The sequence below is a fragment of the Salmo salar genome, chromosome ssa01 (genome assembly GCF_905237065.1).
Source record: "Salmo salar chromosome ssa01, Ssal_v3.1, whole genome shotgun sequence".
NCBI classification, from domain to species: Eukaryota; Metazoa; Chordata; class Actinopteri; order Salmoniformes; family Salmonidae; genus Salmo; species Salmo salar.
The window spans coordinates 6,648,023-6,665,312 of NC_059442.1; the positions used below are offsets into that span (position 1 = coordinate 6,648,023).

The 17,290-nt window shown below is 43.3% G+C and overlaps 1 protein-coding gene across 4 annotated transcripts in view; it reads right to left on the reverse strand.

Moving 5' to 3' along the window:
• trim9 (tripartite motif containing 9) overlaps nt 1-17,290 on the reverse strand; it is a 139,352-nt gene that overhangs the window by 19,174 nt on the left and 102,888 nt on the right. For all 4 annotated transcript variants that reach the window (XM_045709969.1, XM_045709925.1, XM_045709911.1 and 1 more), the window contains one exon: nt 1,791-1,901. In XM_045709969.1, the coding sequence (XP_045565925.1) occupies nt 1,791-1,901 (111 nt within the window). The remainder of the gene's footprint in view (nt 1-1,790; nt 1,902-17,290) is intronic.

Here is a 17,290-nt window from a genome sequence, read left to right on the forward strand (position 1 = left end):
GAACCCTTTGAAGAACCATTTTTGGCTCCAGGTAGAACCTATTTTGGGTTCCATGTAGAACCCTTTCCACAGAGGGTTCTACATGGAACTGAAAAGGGTTCTACCTGGAACCAAAAATGGTTCTATCTGGGAACAACAAAAGGTTATCCAATGGGGAGAGCCAAAGAACCCTTTTGGAACCCTCTTTTTCTAAGAGTATAACCTATTTTTGTTTTCATTAAGTTTTACGATACAGCTAATTTTGACTTTGTGGCTGTGTTATCTAGTGGATAATCATGAGTCTCGACATAGAGCTCGTTGGATGATGAGTTGAGCCTTCTTGAGTGCGTGACGTCACACAGACGCTCTACCGAGCCGTCTGTTCAGCTAGCTCGTAACCCGCCGTTATGAGCAGTTAGCACCGAACGAACGACTTGGGAAACCCAGCTTCAGCTTGTTCACCAAATTAAAATGAAAGTCCCACCAGCTAGCTACCAATACATTTTAGTTTCACTGTTCGATCATTTAAAAAAAACAAAAAAAAAATACAACCAAAGAATCCCTCTTTTTACTTTTCCACAAATGGTCTTGTAATGTTTTGCTTGATATATGAGCAAGTTAACTCAAATGTTGCGGTGGTCAGTGGATAAACTAAGTTGAAGTCTTGAATATATTTCTAAAAACAAACTAGTCACATGTCACTGCGCCACTCGGGAGAACCCAAGAATGAACACTTGACAAAGACATGTGATTATTATTGGTGGACAATTTGATGCTTTAATGTGAATGTTCTACACATTTCAACCATGTTCCTTTGCTTACGGTTCTATATTTTTTGATTCAGATATTTTTCTTTTTTTGATCTGTGGCAATTCTGTTTTGCTCGCCCAAAGTCATACCTGCAAGCTCTCAAGTTTGTCTTGTCCGCTAGCGGGACACACATCCTCTGCTTTCTCTACCAAATTTCTGTGCTCTCGACTGGTCTATGCACTCGCAGCATCATCCTCTGCCTGTGGGATCCTCTGTGCTCTTGTCTCAGTGGACTACTGCCCTCTACTGCCCTCTACTGCCCTCTACTGACCTCTACTGCCCTCTACTGATCTCTACTGCCCTCTACTGACCTCTACTGACCTCTACTGACCTCTACTGCCCTCTACTGACCTCTACTGCCCTCTACTGACCCTCTACTGACCTCTACTGCCCTCTACTGCCCTCTAATGACCTCTACTGACCTCTACTGACCTCTACTGACCTCTACTGAGTTCTACTGACCTGTAGGAATCTGCATCACTGACCTCTACTGACCTCTACTGACCTGTAGGAATCTGCATCACTGACCTCTACTGCCCTCTACTGACCTCTACTGACCTCTACTGCCCTCTACTGACCTCTACTGACCTCTACTGCCCTCTAATGACCTCTAATGCCCTCTACTGCCCTCTACTGACCTCTACTGCCCTCTACTGCCCTCTACTGACCTCTACTGACCTCTACTGACCTCTACTGACCTCTACTGCCCTCTACTGACCTCTACTGACCTCTACTGACCTCTACTGCCCTCTAATGACCTCTAATGCCCTCTACTGCCCTCTACTGACCTCTACTGACCTGTAGGAATCCTCTGGGGTCGTTCTCTACTGACCTGGAGGAATCCTCTGGGGTCGTTCTCTACTGACCTGGAGGAACCCGCTGGGGTCGTTCTCTACTGACCTGTAGGAATCCTCTGGGGTCGTTCTCACTGACCTGTAGGAACCCGCTGGGGTCGTTCTCTACTGACCTGTAGGAACCCGCTGGGGTCGTTCTCTACTGACCTGTAGGAATCCGCTGGGGTCGTTCTCTTTGATGACCTCCAGACAGTATTCCATCAGGCCTGTTGTCTGACGCAGCTTCACCGTACAGTGAGATATCTGATCCCTCACCACCTGGGAGAGAGAGGGATCGAAGAAGGGGAGAGAGATGTCAATGACATAAACACAGTACTGTAAAGACAGCCCTGTAGCCTGTACAGTGGGATATCTGATCCCTCACCACCTGGGAGAGAGATGTCAATGACATAAACACAGTACTGTAAAGACAGCCCTGGAACCATGTACAGTGGGATATCTGGGAGAGAGAGAAGAGAAGGGCATCGACAACAAAAGTGGCATCAATAACAAAATGGTGATTAGTGGAGAGAGGACAAGAGGAGGAGACCATCTTAAGTATCACGCACTGACCTTAGAGAGCCTTATTATTTCTCTATGTTTGGTTAGGTCAGGGTGTGACTCGGGTGGGAAAGTCTATGTTTTCTATTTCTTTGTTTTTGGCCGAGTGTGGTTCCCAATCAGAGGCAGCTGTCTATCGTTGTCTCTGATTGGGGATCATATATAAAAGTTGTCATTTTCCTTTTGGGTTTTGTGGGATCTTGTTTTCTGTTTAGTATCCGTGCCTGACAGAACTGTGCGCTTTCGTTTTCGCCTTTCGGTATTTTGTTTTAAGTGTTTTGGGAATAAAGGACTAATGAACACTTTCCACGGTGCCCTTTGGTCTACTCTTCCTACCGCCAACGAGAGCCGTTACATTAAGGCCACTGGCTTTATGCCTCGCAGTTTGAAACGTTAACCTAATGAGTCCCTAATGTTAACCTAATGAGTCCCTAACATGAACCTAATTTTCCCCTGGTGTTAACCTAATGAGTCCTTAACATTAACCTAATGTTTCCCTGGTGTAGTTTGCATCATATCCATAAAAAAAACACTGTTTATGGTATACTGGTATAGAGGGCTTGCAGTTGCATCACAAATCACCTAGCAAACATTCCAGGCGCCATGTTGGAAGACCAGACTCTCAGTCTGGTGGAAGTCCTCCAGTCATCCACATGGCTTTGTTTTGCTACCACAGGAAACTTCAGGAAGCTCATTATTTCGTTTTTTTCTAAAGACCCAGAAAATGGAGGCAGTGGGAGAACCTATTCAAGGAAGTGAATACAGAATAATACAGACTGTTTTTTTGTGATGTTTTCTGTCCTCGGATACAGAGAGCTGTGAAACCCTGTCGGCAGATGAAGAGGTCCTAATAAATGTCCGAAGAGAATAACAGTACATCCTTGTATACCATGGATTATAGGTGTACCTATGTTAGCAAATGTTGTAAACAACATAAAAATACAGTTTAAAAGTCACAAATAATTTATAAACCTATTACAAGTGGAGCAGGGCAACCCTGCTGGGTGTGCAGGGTTCTGTTCCAGCCCAGCACTAAAACACCTGATTCAACTGATCAAACATAATGAGTTAATAATCAAGTGTTCTATTGCTGTGTCACGTCCTGACTATGTCATCTATTTCTATGTGGTTATCTAGTTGTTCTATTTCTATGTTCAGGGTTTTGGTTTGGCCTTCAATTGGAGGCAGCTGTTCTTCGTTGTCTCTAATTGGAGGCCATATTTAAGTAGGGGTTTTCAGCTTGTGTTTTGTGGGTGGTTGTCGCCGTGTATAGTCAGTGTACCTTACAGGACTGTTTTCGTCGTTCTTTTGTTCAGTGTTTTTTTTTCTTTCAATTAAACAAGAAGATGATTCACATACCGCTGCAGTTTGGTCCACTACCTACAACGATGCTTATGACATGCTGGGCTGGAACAAAAGTCTGCTCCTCCAGTAGATCAGTGATCAGTGGAGCAATGGTTGGCCACCACTGGTATTGACTTTTTTTTTATTAATCTGAAATGATACTTTAGTAATAATATCCTACTTATTACTAAGACATCTAACATGCTGTATGAGTTAGCATACTTGTACACTTTGAAATTATATGAAACTGTTGATTCTTTGAAGTGAAGTGTTTCAACTAATCCCTATGTTATATTCTCAAAAGAAACATGACCTTTTTGTTCAGTCTTAAGCTCTCCAATTAGTTTTTGATTGTCACTTTTTTTTTTTCAGGATGTGATCCATGTGAACCCATTTTGCAGCTGATAATGGTATGCAACACTAATGCAGCCATAGGTCTACAGTAGTGGTTCCCAACTCGAGTCCTCCAGTACCCCCAACAACACACGTTGTTGTTGTTGTAGCTCAGAACAAACATACCTGATTGAACTCATCGAGGGCCTGATGATTAGTTGACGAGTTGAATCAGGTATGTTTGTTTTTTCATTTGTATCCACCTTTATTTAACCAGGTAGGCCAGTTGAGAACAAGTTCTCATTTACAACTGCGACCAGGCAAAGATAAAGCAGTGCAACAAAAAAAGATTTACAAATGGGATAAAGAAATGTACAGTCAGTAACACAATAGAGAAAAAAAAAAAATATATATATATATACATACATACATACATACATACACACACAGTGTGTGCAAATATAGTAAGATTAGGGAGGTAAGGCAATAAATAGGCCATAGTGGCAAAATAATTACAATTTAGCATTAACACTGGAGTGATAGATGTGCAGAAGATGAATGTGCAAGTAGAGATACTGGGGTGCAAAGGAGCAAAAAAATAAATAACATGGGCATGAGGTAGTTGGGTGGGCTATTTACAGATGGGCTATGTAGAGGTGCAGTGATCTGTAATCTGCTCTGACAGCTGATGGTTAACAATAGTGAGGGAGATATGAGTCTCCAGCTTCAGTGATTTAAAAAATATATATACAGTGCCTTGCGAAAGTATTCGGCCCCCTTGAACTTTTCGACCTTTTGCCACATTTCAGGCTTCAAACATAAAGATATAAAACTGTAATTTTTTGTGAAGAATCAACAACAAGTGGGACACAATCATGAAGTGGAACGAAATTGATTGGATATTTCCAACTTTTTTAACAAATAAAAAACGGAAAAATTGGGCGTGCAAAATTATTCAGCCCCCTTAAGTTAATACTTTGTAGCGCCACCTTTTGCTGCGATTACAGCTGTAAGTCGCTTGGGGTATGTCTCTATCAGTTTTGCACATCGAGAGACTGAAATTTTTGGCCATTCCTCCTTGCAAAACAGCTCGAGCTCAGTGAGGTTGGATGGAGAGCGTTTGTGAACAGCAGTTTTCAGTTCTTTCCACAGATTCTCGATTGGATTCAGGTCTGGACTTTGACTTGGCCATTCTAACACCTGGATATGTTTATTTGTGAACCATTCCATTGTAGATTTTGCTTTATGTTTTGGATCATTGTCTTGTTGGAAGACAAATCTCCGTCCCAGTCTCAGGTCTTTTGCAGACTCCATCAGGTTTTCTTCCAGAATGGTCCTGTATTTGGCTCCATCCATCTTCCCATCAATTTTAACCATCTTCCCTGCCCCTGCTGAAGAAAAGCAGGCCCAAACCATGATGCTGCCACCACCATGTTTGACAGTGGGGATGGTGTGTTCAGGGTGATGAGCTGTGTTGCTTTTACGCCAAACATAACGTTTTGCATTGTTGGCAAAAAGTTCGATTTTGGTTTCATCTGACCAGAGCACCTTCTTCCACATGTTTGGTGTGTCTCCCAGGTGGCTAGTGGCAAACTTTAAACAACACTTTTTATGGATATCTTTAAGAAATGGCTTTCTTCTTGCCACTCTTCCATAAAGGCCAGATTTGTGCAGTATACGACTGATTGTTGTCCTATGGACAGAGTCTCCCACCTGAGCTGTAGATCTCTGCAGTTCATCCAGAGTGATCATGGGCCTCTTGGCTGCATCTCTGATCAGTCTTCTCCTTGTATGAGCTGAAAGTTTAGAGGGACGGCCGGGTCTTCGTAGATTTGCAGTGGTCTGATACTCCTTCCATTTCAATATTATCGCTTGCACAGTGCTCCTTGGGATGTTTAAAGCTTGGGAAATCTTTTTGTATCCAAATACAGCTTTAAACTTCTCCACAACAGTATCTCGGACCTGCCTGGTGTGTTCCTTGTTCTTCATGATGCTCTCTGCGCTTTAAACGGACCTCTGAGACTATCACAGAGCAGGTGGATTTATACGGAGACTTGATTACACACAGGTGGATTCTATTTATCATCATTAGTCATTTAGGTCAACATTGGATCATTCAGAGATCCTCACTGAACTTCTGGAGAGTTTGCTGCACTGAAAGTAAAGGGGCTGAATAATTTTGCACGGCCAATTTTTCAATTTTTTATTTGTTAAAAAAGTTTGAAATATCCAATCAATTTCGTTCCACTTCATAATTGTGTCCCACTTGTTGTTGATTCTTCACAAAAAATTACAGTTTTATATCTTTATGTTTGAAGCCTGAAATGTGGCAAAAGGTCAAAGTTCAAGGGGGCCGAATACTTTCGCAAGGCACTGTATATTTTCTTTGCAATTTGTTCCAGTCATTGGCAGTAGAGAACTGGAAGGAAAGGCGGCCAAAGGAGGAGTCACAACAATAGACAAACACGGTGTGCTTAAACTAATAACACACAAATTATTTTATTTTTCTTTCCTATACTGAATACATCATCTAAACCTTCACAGTGTATGTTGGAAAAAGTATGTGAACCCCTAGGCTAATGACTTCTCCAAAAGCTAATTGGAGTCAGGAATCAGCTAACCTGGAGTCCAATCAATGAAACGAGATTGGAAATGTTGGTTAGAGCTGCCTTGCCCTATAAAAAAACACTCACAAAATTTGAGTTTGCTATTCACAAGAAGCATTGCCTGATTTGAACCATTCTTTGAAAAAAAAAAGATCTCAGATGACCTAAGATTAAGAATTGTTGACTTGCATAAAGCTGGAAAAGGTTACACAAGTATTTCTAAAAGCCTTGATGTACATCAGTCCACGTTAAGACAAATTGTCTATAAATGGAGAAAGTTCAGTACTGTTGCTACTCTCCCTAGGAGTGGCCGTCCTGCAAAGATGACTGCAAGAGCACAGCGCAGAACGCTCAATGAGGTTAAGAAGAATCCTAGAGTGTCAGCTAAAGACTTACAGAAATCTCTGGAACATGCTAACATCTCTGTTGGCGAGTCTACAATACGTAAAACCCTAAACAAGAATGGTGTTCATGCAAGGACACCATGGAAGAAGCCACTGCTGTCCAGAAAAAACATTGCTGCATGACTGAAGTTTGCAAAAGTGCACCTGGATGTTCCACAGTGCTATTGGCAAAATATTCTGTGGACATGAAACTACAGTTGAGTTGTTTGGAACACACCACACTGTGTGGAGAAAAAATGGCACAAACATCAAAACCTCATCCCAACTGTAAAGTATGGAGGAGGGAGCATCATGGTTTGGGGCTGCTTTGCGTTCTCAGGGCCTGGACAGCTTGCTATCACTGACAGAAAAATGAATTTTTGCAGGAGAATATTAGGCTATCTGTTCGCAAATTGAAGCTCAACAGAAGTTGGGTGATGCAACAGGACAATGACCCAAAACACAGGAAGTAAATCAACAACAGAATGGCTTCAACAGAAGAATATACACCTTCTGGAGTGGCCCAGTCAGAGTCCTGACCTCAACCTGATTGAGATGCTGTGGCATGACTTCAAGAGAGAAGTTCACACCAGACGACCTGAGAATATTGCTGAACTGAAACAGTTTTTGTGGTGTATTGAGAAATGTATTAACGAGTTTAGATGTAAAAGGGATGCAAATAGCTAATGGGATTTGTATACAGGATATAGAGTTATTTTAATTAACAAATGACAAACGGGGCTTCCGTTCTTGCATTGAAGTGATTGGATTACGAGATGCAAGGGCGGGTAAAAGTTCAATGATGTATTGGAGAGTTGGGCTGAAGACACTGTAGAGAGTAGTCAACTGTAATGTGTTCAGGAGAACATTTAAATAAATCTGATCCATTTATTATAAGTACGCTCCGGAGTCTTCAGTAAAATAATCCAGCATTTTAGGATGCAACAGTTTTGTAAAGATGAACGGTCCAAAATTCCTCCTGACTGTTACAGGTCTGATCTGCCACTACAGAAAACATTTGGTTGAGGTTATTGCTGCCAAAGGAGGGTCAACCAGTTATTAAATCCAAGGGTTCACATACTTTTCCCACCCTGCACTGTGAATGTTTACACGGTGTGTTCAATAAAGACATGGACACGTATAATTGTTTGTATGTTATTAGTTTAAGCAGACTGTTTTTGTCTTGTTGTGACTTAGATGAAGATCAGATCAAATTCTATGACCAATTTATGCAGAAATCCAGGTAATTCCAAAGGGTTCACATACTTTTTCTTGCCACTGAATTATGAGGCTAATCATTCAACTAGATTTTGTAGATGCCTTGTGCTGACATGAAATTGTTTAGCGCAAATTCAACCCTTGTAATCTATATTGAACAAAAATATAAACGCAACATGTGTCACGTTCTGACCAGTATGAGGGTTATTTTATTAGTGTAGGCTGGTCAGGACGTGGCAGAGGGTATTTAGTTTATGTGGTTCGGGGTGGTGTTTTATGTAGAGGGTAGTGGATTTATGTATTCCGGGGTTTTTTGGTCACTGCTCTGTTAGTCTATGTTCTTTCTAGTTAGTCTGTTTTCTATGTTTAGTTAATTGGGGTTTGGACTCTCAATTGAAGGCAGGTGTTGTCTAGTTGCCTTTAATTGAGAGTCCTATATATTAGGGTGTGTTTGTGTTTGTAATTTGTGGGAGGTTGTCACTTGAATTGCTGTTTGCCTTTCAAGTCTGTATTCGTCGTCCATCGTTTTGTTTTGTTTGAATAAGTGTTTTCATTAAAAAGTTAATTATGAGCACTCAACCCGCTGCGCCTTGGTCCATTCCTGACGACCGTCGTTACAGAACCTCCCACCAAATCCGGATCAAGCAGCGGAGGAAGGAGCAACAGGTGGACTTAGTGGAGCAAAGGGAATTTGAGTTGGACCAACGGGAGAAATGGACATGGGAACAGATTATGGCCGGAGAGGGCCCATGGGAAAAATGGAGCGAAGACCGGGAACGCTACAGGGGAACACGACTGGCTATTAAGCCGGAGAGGCAGCCCCAATATTTTTTTTTTGGGGGGGGCACACGGGTAGTTTGGCAGGGCCAGGATTGAGCCGCAAGCCAAATCCCCGTGCTTATTGGGGGCAGCCTAGTATTAGTCAGGTCCCGTGCGTTGGAGTGAGGTGCACGGCATTGAGGCCTAGTATTCACAGGCCGGTGTGCGCAGTACCTGCGCCCCGCATTTGTCAGAGGAAAGCGGGCATCCACCCAGGAAGGGTGGAGCCAGTACTGCGCTCGAGACCGCCAGTGCGCCTTCACGGTCCAATATATCCTGTTCCCGCTCCACGCACTAGCCCTAAGGTGTGTGTTTCCAGTCTGGCATATCCAGTACCAGCACCACGCACCAGGCTTCCAGTGCGTCAGCCCAGTCCAGTACGTCCTGTTCCCGCTCCACGCACTAGCCCTAAGGTGTGTGTTTCCAGGCTGGCATATCCAGTACCAGCACCACGCACCAGGCTTCCAGTGCGTCAGCCCAGTCCAGTACGTCCTGTTCCCGCTCCACGCACTAGCCCTAAGGTGTGTGTTTCCAGGCTGGCATATCCAGTACCAGCACCACGCACCAGGCTTCCAGTGCGTCAGCCCAGTCCAGTACGTCCTGTTCCCGTTCCACGCACTAGCCCTAAGGTGTGTGTTTCCAGTATGGTACCTCCATTACCAGCACCACGCACCAGGCTTCAGTGCATCAGCCCAGTCCAGCACGTCCTGTCCATGTTCCTCGTACTAGCCATGTGGTGCGTGTCCTTAGTCTGGCATGTCCTAAGCCAGCCCCACGCACCAGGCCTACTGGCAACAGTGCCTCGTCCAGAACTTCCGGCAACAGTGCCTCGTCCAGAGCTTCCGGCGACAGTGCCCCGGAGAGAGACGGCCCACTGTTTGGAACCAGGTGAGACGGCCCACTGTTCAGAGCCGAGTGAGTCTGGCTACAGTCCAGAACCAAGTGAGTCTTCCTACAGTCCAGAGCTCCTAGAGTCTTCCTACAGTCCAGAGCTCCTAGAGTCTTCCTACAGTCCAGAGCTCCTAGAGTCTTCCTACAGTCCAGAGCTCCTAGAGTCTTCCTACAGTCCAGAGCTCCTAGAGTCTTCCTACAGTCCAGAGCTCCTAGAGTCACCCTACAGTCCAGAGCTCCTAGAGTCTTCCTACAGTCCAGAGCTCCTAGAGTCTTCCTACAGTCCAGAGCTCCTAGAGTCTTCCTACAGTCCAGAGCTCCTAGAGTCTTCCTACAGTCCAGAGCTCCTAGAGTCTTCCTACAGTCCAGAGCTCCTAGAGTCTTCCTACAGTCCAGAGCTCCTAGAGTCTTCCTACAGTCCAGAGCTCCTAGAGTCTTCCTACAGTCCAGAGCTCCTAGAGTCTTCCTACAGTCCAGAGCTCCTAGAGTCTTCCTACAGTCCAGAGCTCCTAGAGTCTTCCTACAGTCCAGAGCTCCTAGAGTCACCCTACAGTCCAGAGCTCCTAGAGTCACCCTACAGTCCGGGGTCGACAGAGAGGGACATCACTGTAGAGACAGTTTATGAGGGGAGTGAGCCAGGGTTGGAGTGGGGTCTGCGTCCGGCTCCTGAGCCACCTCCTGAGGGGGGAGTATTGGGGTTGGGGGGGGTGTTGCAGGAACACCGTCCCTTCCCTCCCATGTACTTTTGGGGATTCATTAGTGCTTTGGGGGTTATTTGTTGTTGGGTTTTTTTTTGTGTGTGAGGTGCATCCGGGGTCTGCACATTTGGGGGGGGGGGGGGGGGGGGTAATGTCACGTTCTGACCAATATGAGGGTTATTTTATTAGTGTAGGCTGGTCAGGACGTGGCAGAGGGTATTTGGTTTATGTGGTTCGGGGTGGATTTCTGTATTCCGGGGTTTTTTGGTCACTGCTCTGTTAGTCTATGTTCTTTCTAGTTAGTCTGTTTTCTATGTTTAGTTAATTGGGGTGTGGACTCTCAATTGAAGGCAGGTGTTGTCTAGTTGCCTTTAATTGAGAGTCCTATATATTAGGGTGTGTTTGTGTTTGTAATTTGTGGGAGGTTGTCACTTGAATTGCTGTTGTTTGCCTTTCAAGTCTGTATTCGTCGTCCATCGTTTTGTTTTGTTTGTATAAGTGTTTTCATTAAAAAGTAAATTATGAGCACTCAACCCGCTGCGCCTTGGTCCATTCCTGATGACCGTCGTTACAACATGTAAAGTCCCATGTTTCATGAGCTGAAATAAAAGATCCCAGAAATTATCCATACGCATTTCTCTCAAATGTTGTGCATACATTTGTTTACATCCCTGTTAGTGAGCATTTCTCCTTTGCCAAGATAATCAATCCACCTGACAGGTGTGGCATATCAACAAGATGATTAAACAGCATGATCATTACACAGGTGCACCTTGTGCTGGGAACAATAAAAAGCCACTCTAAAATGTCCAGTTTTGTCACACAACACCATGCCACAGATTCCTCAAGGAATGTCCACCAGACCTGTTGCCAGAGAATTTAATGTTCTTTTCTCATAAGCCACCTCCAACGTCATTTTAGAGAATTTGTCAGTACGTCCAACCGGCCTCACAACCGCAGACCACGTGTAACCACGCCAGCCCAGGACCTCCACATCGTCTGAGACCAGCCACCCGGACAGTGGGCAGGCGATCAACAACACTGGACAATTGAGGAGTGGAAAAACATTGCCTAGTCCGACAAATCACGGTTCCTGGTGCGTCATGCTGATGGCTGAGTCAGGATTTTAGTGTCAGCAGTATGAGTCCATGACCCCATCCTGCCCGGTGTCAACAGTACAGGCTGGTGGAGGTGCTGTACTGGTGTGGGGAATGTTTTCCTGGCACACATTAGGTCCCCTTGATACCAATTGAGTAACGATTGAACGCTATGAATGCCAGAATTCAGGCTGTTCTGGAGACAAAGCAGGGTCCAACCCTGTACTAGATGAGTATATACACCTAATAAAATGGTCACTGAGTGTACGGACAACCTTAACCATCAAGTTCAATGCCAGATACTTTTCTCCCAGCAGGTCTGAGTGGCTCTTGGAGGTGCCACTGTGATAATGAAGATGGTTTGACTACCATGACAATTACACTGTCTATTCTAAATGTGTTGAAATTGTAAAAGAAAGAAAGAAAGAATAGGTAGGCTAAAATAAATACATTTTATTTTATTTATTTTTTAAACGTTTTACTTAACTAGGCAAGTAAGTTAAGAACAAATTCTTATTTTACAATGACGGACAACGGGGAAAGGCAAAGCAGAGATGACACACAAAATACTTTTAATTTCACCCATACAACAAAATAGCCTATTGAAGTACAGCATGTTTACAATATCATAAACAATATTTTATTCATACGTTTGAAGGCTATACTTTTGTCATGACGACAAGGTGAAGGTGCTCTCTACTCAAATGGCACAACAGAATCATTTAGATTGACCAAAAGCACAGCATATAGCAACCATGAGGGATGTCCCCTTTCATATCCACAGCATATAGCAACCATGAGGGATGTCTCCTTTCATATCCACAGCATATAACAACCATGAGGGATGTCTCCTTTCATATCCACAGCATATAGCAACCACGAGGGATGTCTCCTTTCATATCCACAGCATATAGCAACCATGAGGGATGTCTCCTTTCATATCCACAGCATATAGCAACCATGAGGGATGTCCCCTTTCATATCCACAGCATATAACCATGAGGGATGTCTCCTTTCATATCCACAGCATATAACAACCATGAGGGATGTCTCCTTTCATATCCACAGCATATAGCAACCATGAGGGATGTCCCCTTTCATATCCACAGCATATAACCATGAGGGATGTCTCCTTTCATATCCACAGCATATAACAACCATGAGGGATGTCTCCTTTCATATCCACAGCATATAACAACCATGAGGGATGTCTCCTTTCATATCAACAGCATATAACAACCATGAGGGATGTCTCCTTTCATATCCACAGCATATAGCAACCATGAGGGATGTCTCCTTTCATATCCACAGCATATAGCAACCATGAGGGATGTCTCCTTTCATATCCACAGCATATAACCATGAGGGATGTCTCCTTTCATATCCACAGCATATAGCAACCATGAGGGATGTCTCCTTTCATATCCACAGCATATAACCATGAGGGATGTCTCCTTTCATATCCACAGCATATAGCAACCATGAGGGATGTCTCCTTTCATATCCACAGCATATAACCACCATGAGGGATGTCTCCTTTCATATCCACAGCATATAGCAACCATGAGGGATGTCTCCTTTCATATCCACAGCATATAGCAACCATGAGGGATGTCTCCTTTCATATCCACAGCATATAGCAACCATGAGGGATGTCTCCTTTCATATCCACAGTATATAACAACCATGTTTTATAACGAGGGATGTCTCCTTTCATATCCACAGCATATAACCATGAGGGATGTCTCCTTTCATATCCACAGCATATAACCATGAGGGATGTCTCCTTTCATATCCACAGCATATAACAATGAGGGATGTCTCCTTTCATATCCACAGCATATAACCATGAGGGATGTCTCCTTTCATATCCACAGCATATAGCAACCACGAGGGATGTCTCCTTTCATATCCACAGCATATAACCATGAGGGATGTCTCCTTTCATATCCACAGCATATAACAATGAGGGATGTCTCCTTTCATATCCACAGCATATAACCATGAGGGATGTCTCCTTTCATATCCACAGCATATAGCAACCACGAGGGATGTCTCCTTTCATATCCACAGCATATAACAACCATGAGGGATGTCTCCTTTCATATCCACAGCATATAACCATGAGGGATGTCTCCTTTCATATCCACAGCATATAACAATGAGGGATGTCTCCTTTCATATCCACAGCATATAACCATGAGGGATGTCTCCTTTCATATCCACAGCATATAACCATGAGGGATGTCTCCTTTCATATCCACAGCATATAGCAACCATGAGGGATGTCTCCTTTCATATCAACAGCATATAACAACCACGAGGGATGTCTCCTTTCATATCCACAGCATATAGCAACCATGAGGGATGTCTCCTTTCATATCCACAGCATATAACCATGAGGGATGTCTCCTTTCATATCCACAGCATATAGCAACCATGAGGGATGTCTCCTTTCATATCCACAGCATATAGCAACCACGAGGGATGTCTCCTTTCATATCCACAGCATATAACCATGAGGGATGTCTCCTTTCATATCCACAGCATATAACCATGAGGGATGTCTCCTTTCATATCCACAGCATATAACAACCATGAGGGATGTCTCCTTTCATATCCACAGCATATAGCAACCATGAGGGATGTCTCCTTTCATATCCACAGCATATAGCAACCATGAGGGATGTCTCCTTTCATATCCACAGCATATAACCATGAGGGATGTCTCCTTTCATATCCACAGCATATAACAACCATGAGGGATGTCTCCTTTCATATCAACAGCATATAACAACCATGAGGGATGTCTCCTTTCATATCCACAGCATATAGCAACCACGAGGGATGTCTCCTTTCATATCCACAGCATATAGCAACCAGGTTTTATAACGAGGGATGTCTCCTGTCATATCTGGAAAAGGACAAAGTAGTAGAAGTAGAATCTGATGCTGCTGTAGCATTGCTAATCTTCACAGTGGGAATCTGATGCTGCTGTAGCATTGCTAATATTCACAGGGGGAATTTGATGCTGCTGCAGCATTGCTCATCTTTACAGGGGGAATCTGATGCTGCTGCAGCATTGTTCATCTTCACAGTGGGAATCTGATGCTGCTGCAGCATTGCTTATCTCCACAGTGGGAATCTGATGCTGCTGCAGCATTGCTAATATTCACAGGGGGAATCTGATGCTGCTGCAGCATTGCTAATATTCACAGGGGGAATCTGATGCTGCTGCAGCATTGTTCATCTTCACAGTGGGAATCTGATGCTGCTGCAGCATTGCTTATCTTCACAGTGGGAATCTGATGCTGCTGCAGCATTGCTAATCTTCACAGTGGGAATCTGATGCTGCTGCAGCATTGCTAATCTTCACAGTGGGAATCTGATGCTGCTGCAGCATTGCTCATCTTCACAGTGGGAATCCAGTTGACATGGGTTTCTTGATATAGGTCAGCTGGTGAACCTACACACTACATAAACAAATGAGAAGCACACCTGCTGTTAGAATATCACATCTTCAGGTCACCTATAGCATCAGGACTCTAAATTCATTCAGGTGTTTTAGTGTCATATAAAGATGAAATCTATTGTTGGGCTGGAACAACCAATAGTCAACACAGGAGGTTGTCCTATCCCATTGAGGCCTTTGTCCTACGCTGTATTGTCCATACATTTCTGAGGGTATTTTATTAGGTATCCCAATTAGCTATTGTGAAAGCAGCAGCTACTCTTCCTGGGGTCCACACAAAACATGAAACATGACGTAATACAGAACATTAATAGACAAGAACAGCTCAAGGACATCACTTTTTTCCCACCTCTTATCAATAAAGTCCTCAACAAATTGTCATTGGGTTAGGGTTAGCTAAAATGCCCCCAAAAAATAACATTTGACGTTAATTTGGATCCTTTCTAGCTATGACCCCTTTTCATAGTCCTAGATTACATGGTTGCATTTACGACAAAGTCGTTGTTATAGATCTGTTGTCAGTGTCAGCAGGGTAGGCCTAGGCTACCCATCGTGTTAAAAAAAGATTCTCCTAATGTCTCCATTCGTAAGAAGTGTAGTAGAATCACATGAAATATTTATCAAAGGCCACAATGTTTCCCATGCAAAGAAACATCTGTGATATAACCTATAGGCCTCTGCCACTGTGCACTCATTAATAGTCTAAATTATCACAATCCAATCTACATTTGGAATAGTAGGTTTACATTAGTATTAAAATGCGATGATAGATGCATGCAATCCTTTGGTATAAACTTAACTCAGGCGACACATGCTAACAGCTAGACTATAAACTATCTAGCTAGCTAATGTTGGCTAACTTAGTGTTGTTGTTAACACCTGGTTAGCATAACAGCTAAACTAAACCTGGTTAGTGTAACAGTACAGCTTCCGTCCCTCTCCTCGCCCCTACCTGGGCTCGAACCAGGGACCCTCTGCACACATCAACAACAGCCACCCTCGAAGCATCGTTACCCATCGCTCCACAAAAGCCACGGCCCTTGCAGAGCAAGGGGAACAACTACTTCAAAGTCTCAGAGCGAGTGACGTCACCCGATTGAAACGCAATTAGCGCGCACCACCGCTAACTAGCTAGCCATTTCACATCGGTTACATTAGCTTAACAGCTAAACTAAACCTGGTTAGCATAACAACTAAACTAAACCTGGTTAGCATAACAACTAAACTAAACCTGGTTAGCATAACAGCTAAACTAAACATGGTTAGCATAACATCTAAACCTGATTAGCATAACAACTAAACCTGATTAGCATAACAACTAAACTAAACCTGGTTAGCATAACAACTAAACTAAACCTGGTTAGCATAACAGCTAAACTAAACCTGGTTAGCATAACAGCTAAACTAAACCTGGTTAGCATAACAGCTAAACTAAACCTGGTTAGCATAACAACTAAACATGGTTAGCATAACAACTAAACTAAACCTCGTTAGCATAACAACTAAACTCGACATCGATCAAACTTACCAGTGACAGTCAATAAGGTTTCTTCGCTTTTCTGACATTTCTTGAGTCTTATCTTCTTGAGGTTTTATGATTGCGGGTAATCTGTAAAACATTTTTTTTAAATCCTGTTGTCTTTCCTGCCTTGTTAGAACAGCCAAATACTGCACAGAAATTGGACCGTGGTGATGAATCAACTAGTTTTAGCCACTGGTATCATGCAGCACTGTTGTCTAAATAATTGATATGGTGGTCTTCCAACATGGGGGCATCGTATGTCAACTGGCAACCCTCTATACTCTATAGAATTAGGAGTTAGAATACTAGAATGGTCATGAACCTTCTTATGATGGTATAAAGGTCAGCCATTTTGGTCAGGGAGTTGGTCAACCATGGCCAGCCAGTGCTGTGATGAGATATTGTGTAAAATAATGAATTTGAAGAATTTATCTACACTGTATGTTTGTTAGCTAGCTAGCCAGACAGTTTTAGAGGAATAATTCCATACATATTTCGAATTAACTGACAATATGGCAACATTCCACTGAAACAATACAGTCGATCCACATCAATACACTGGTTGACATCAGTTGATGACAGGACAGACCAGTTGTAAATGCAACAAGTACTGATAATGTATCATATAATAGGATTCACAGCTTTCCAAGACAACAAAAACTGAGACATGTATGGTCTGTTTATATATGGGACTCGTTTCAGGACACTAGGCTTATGTCGCACA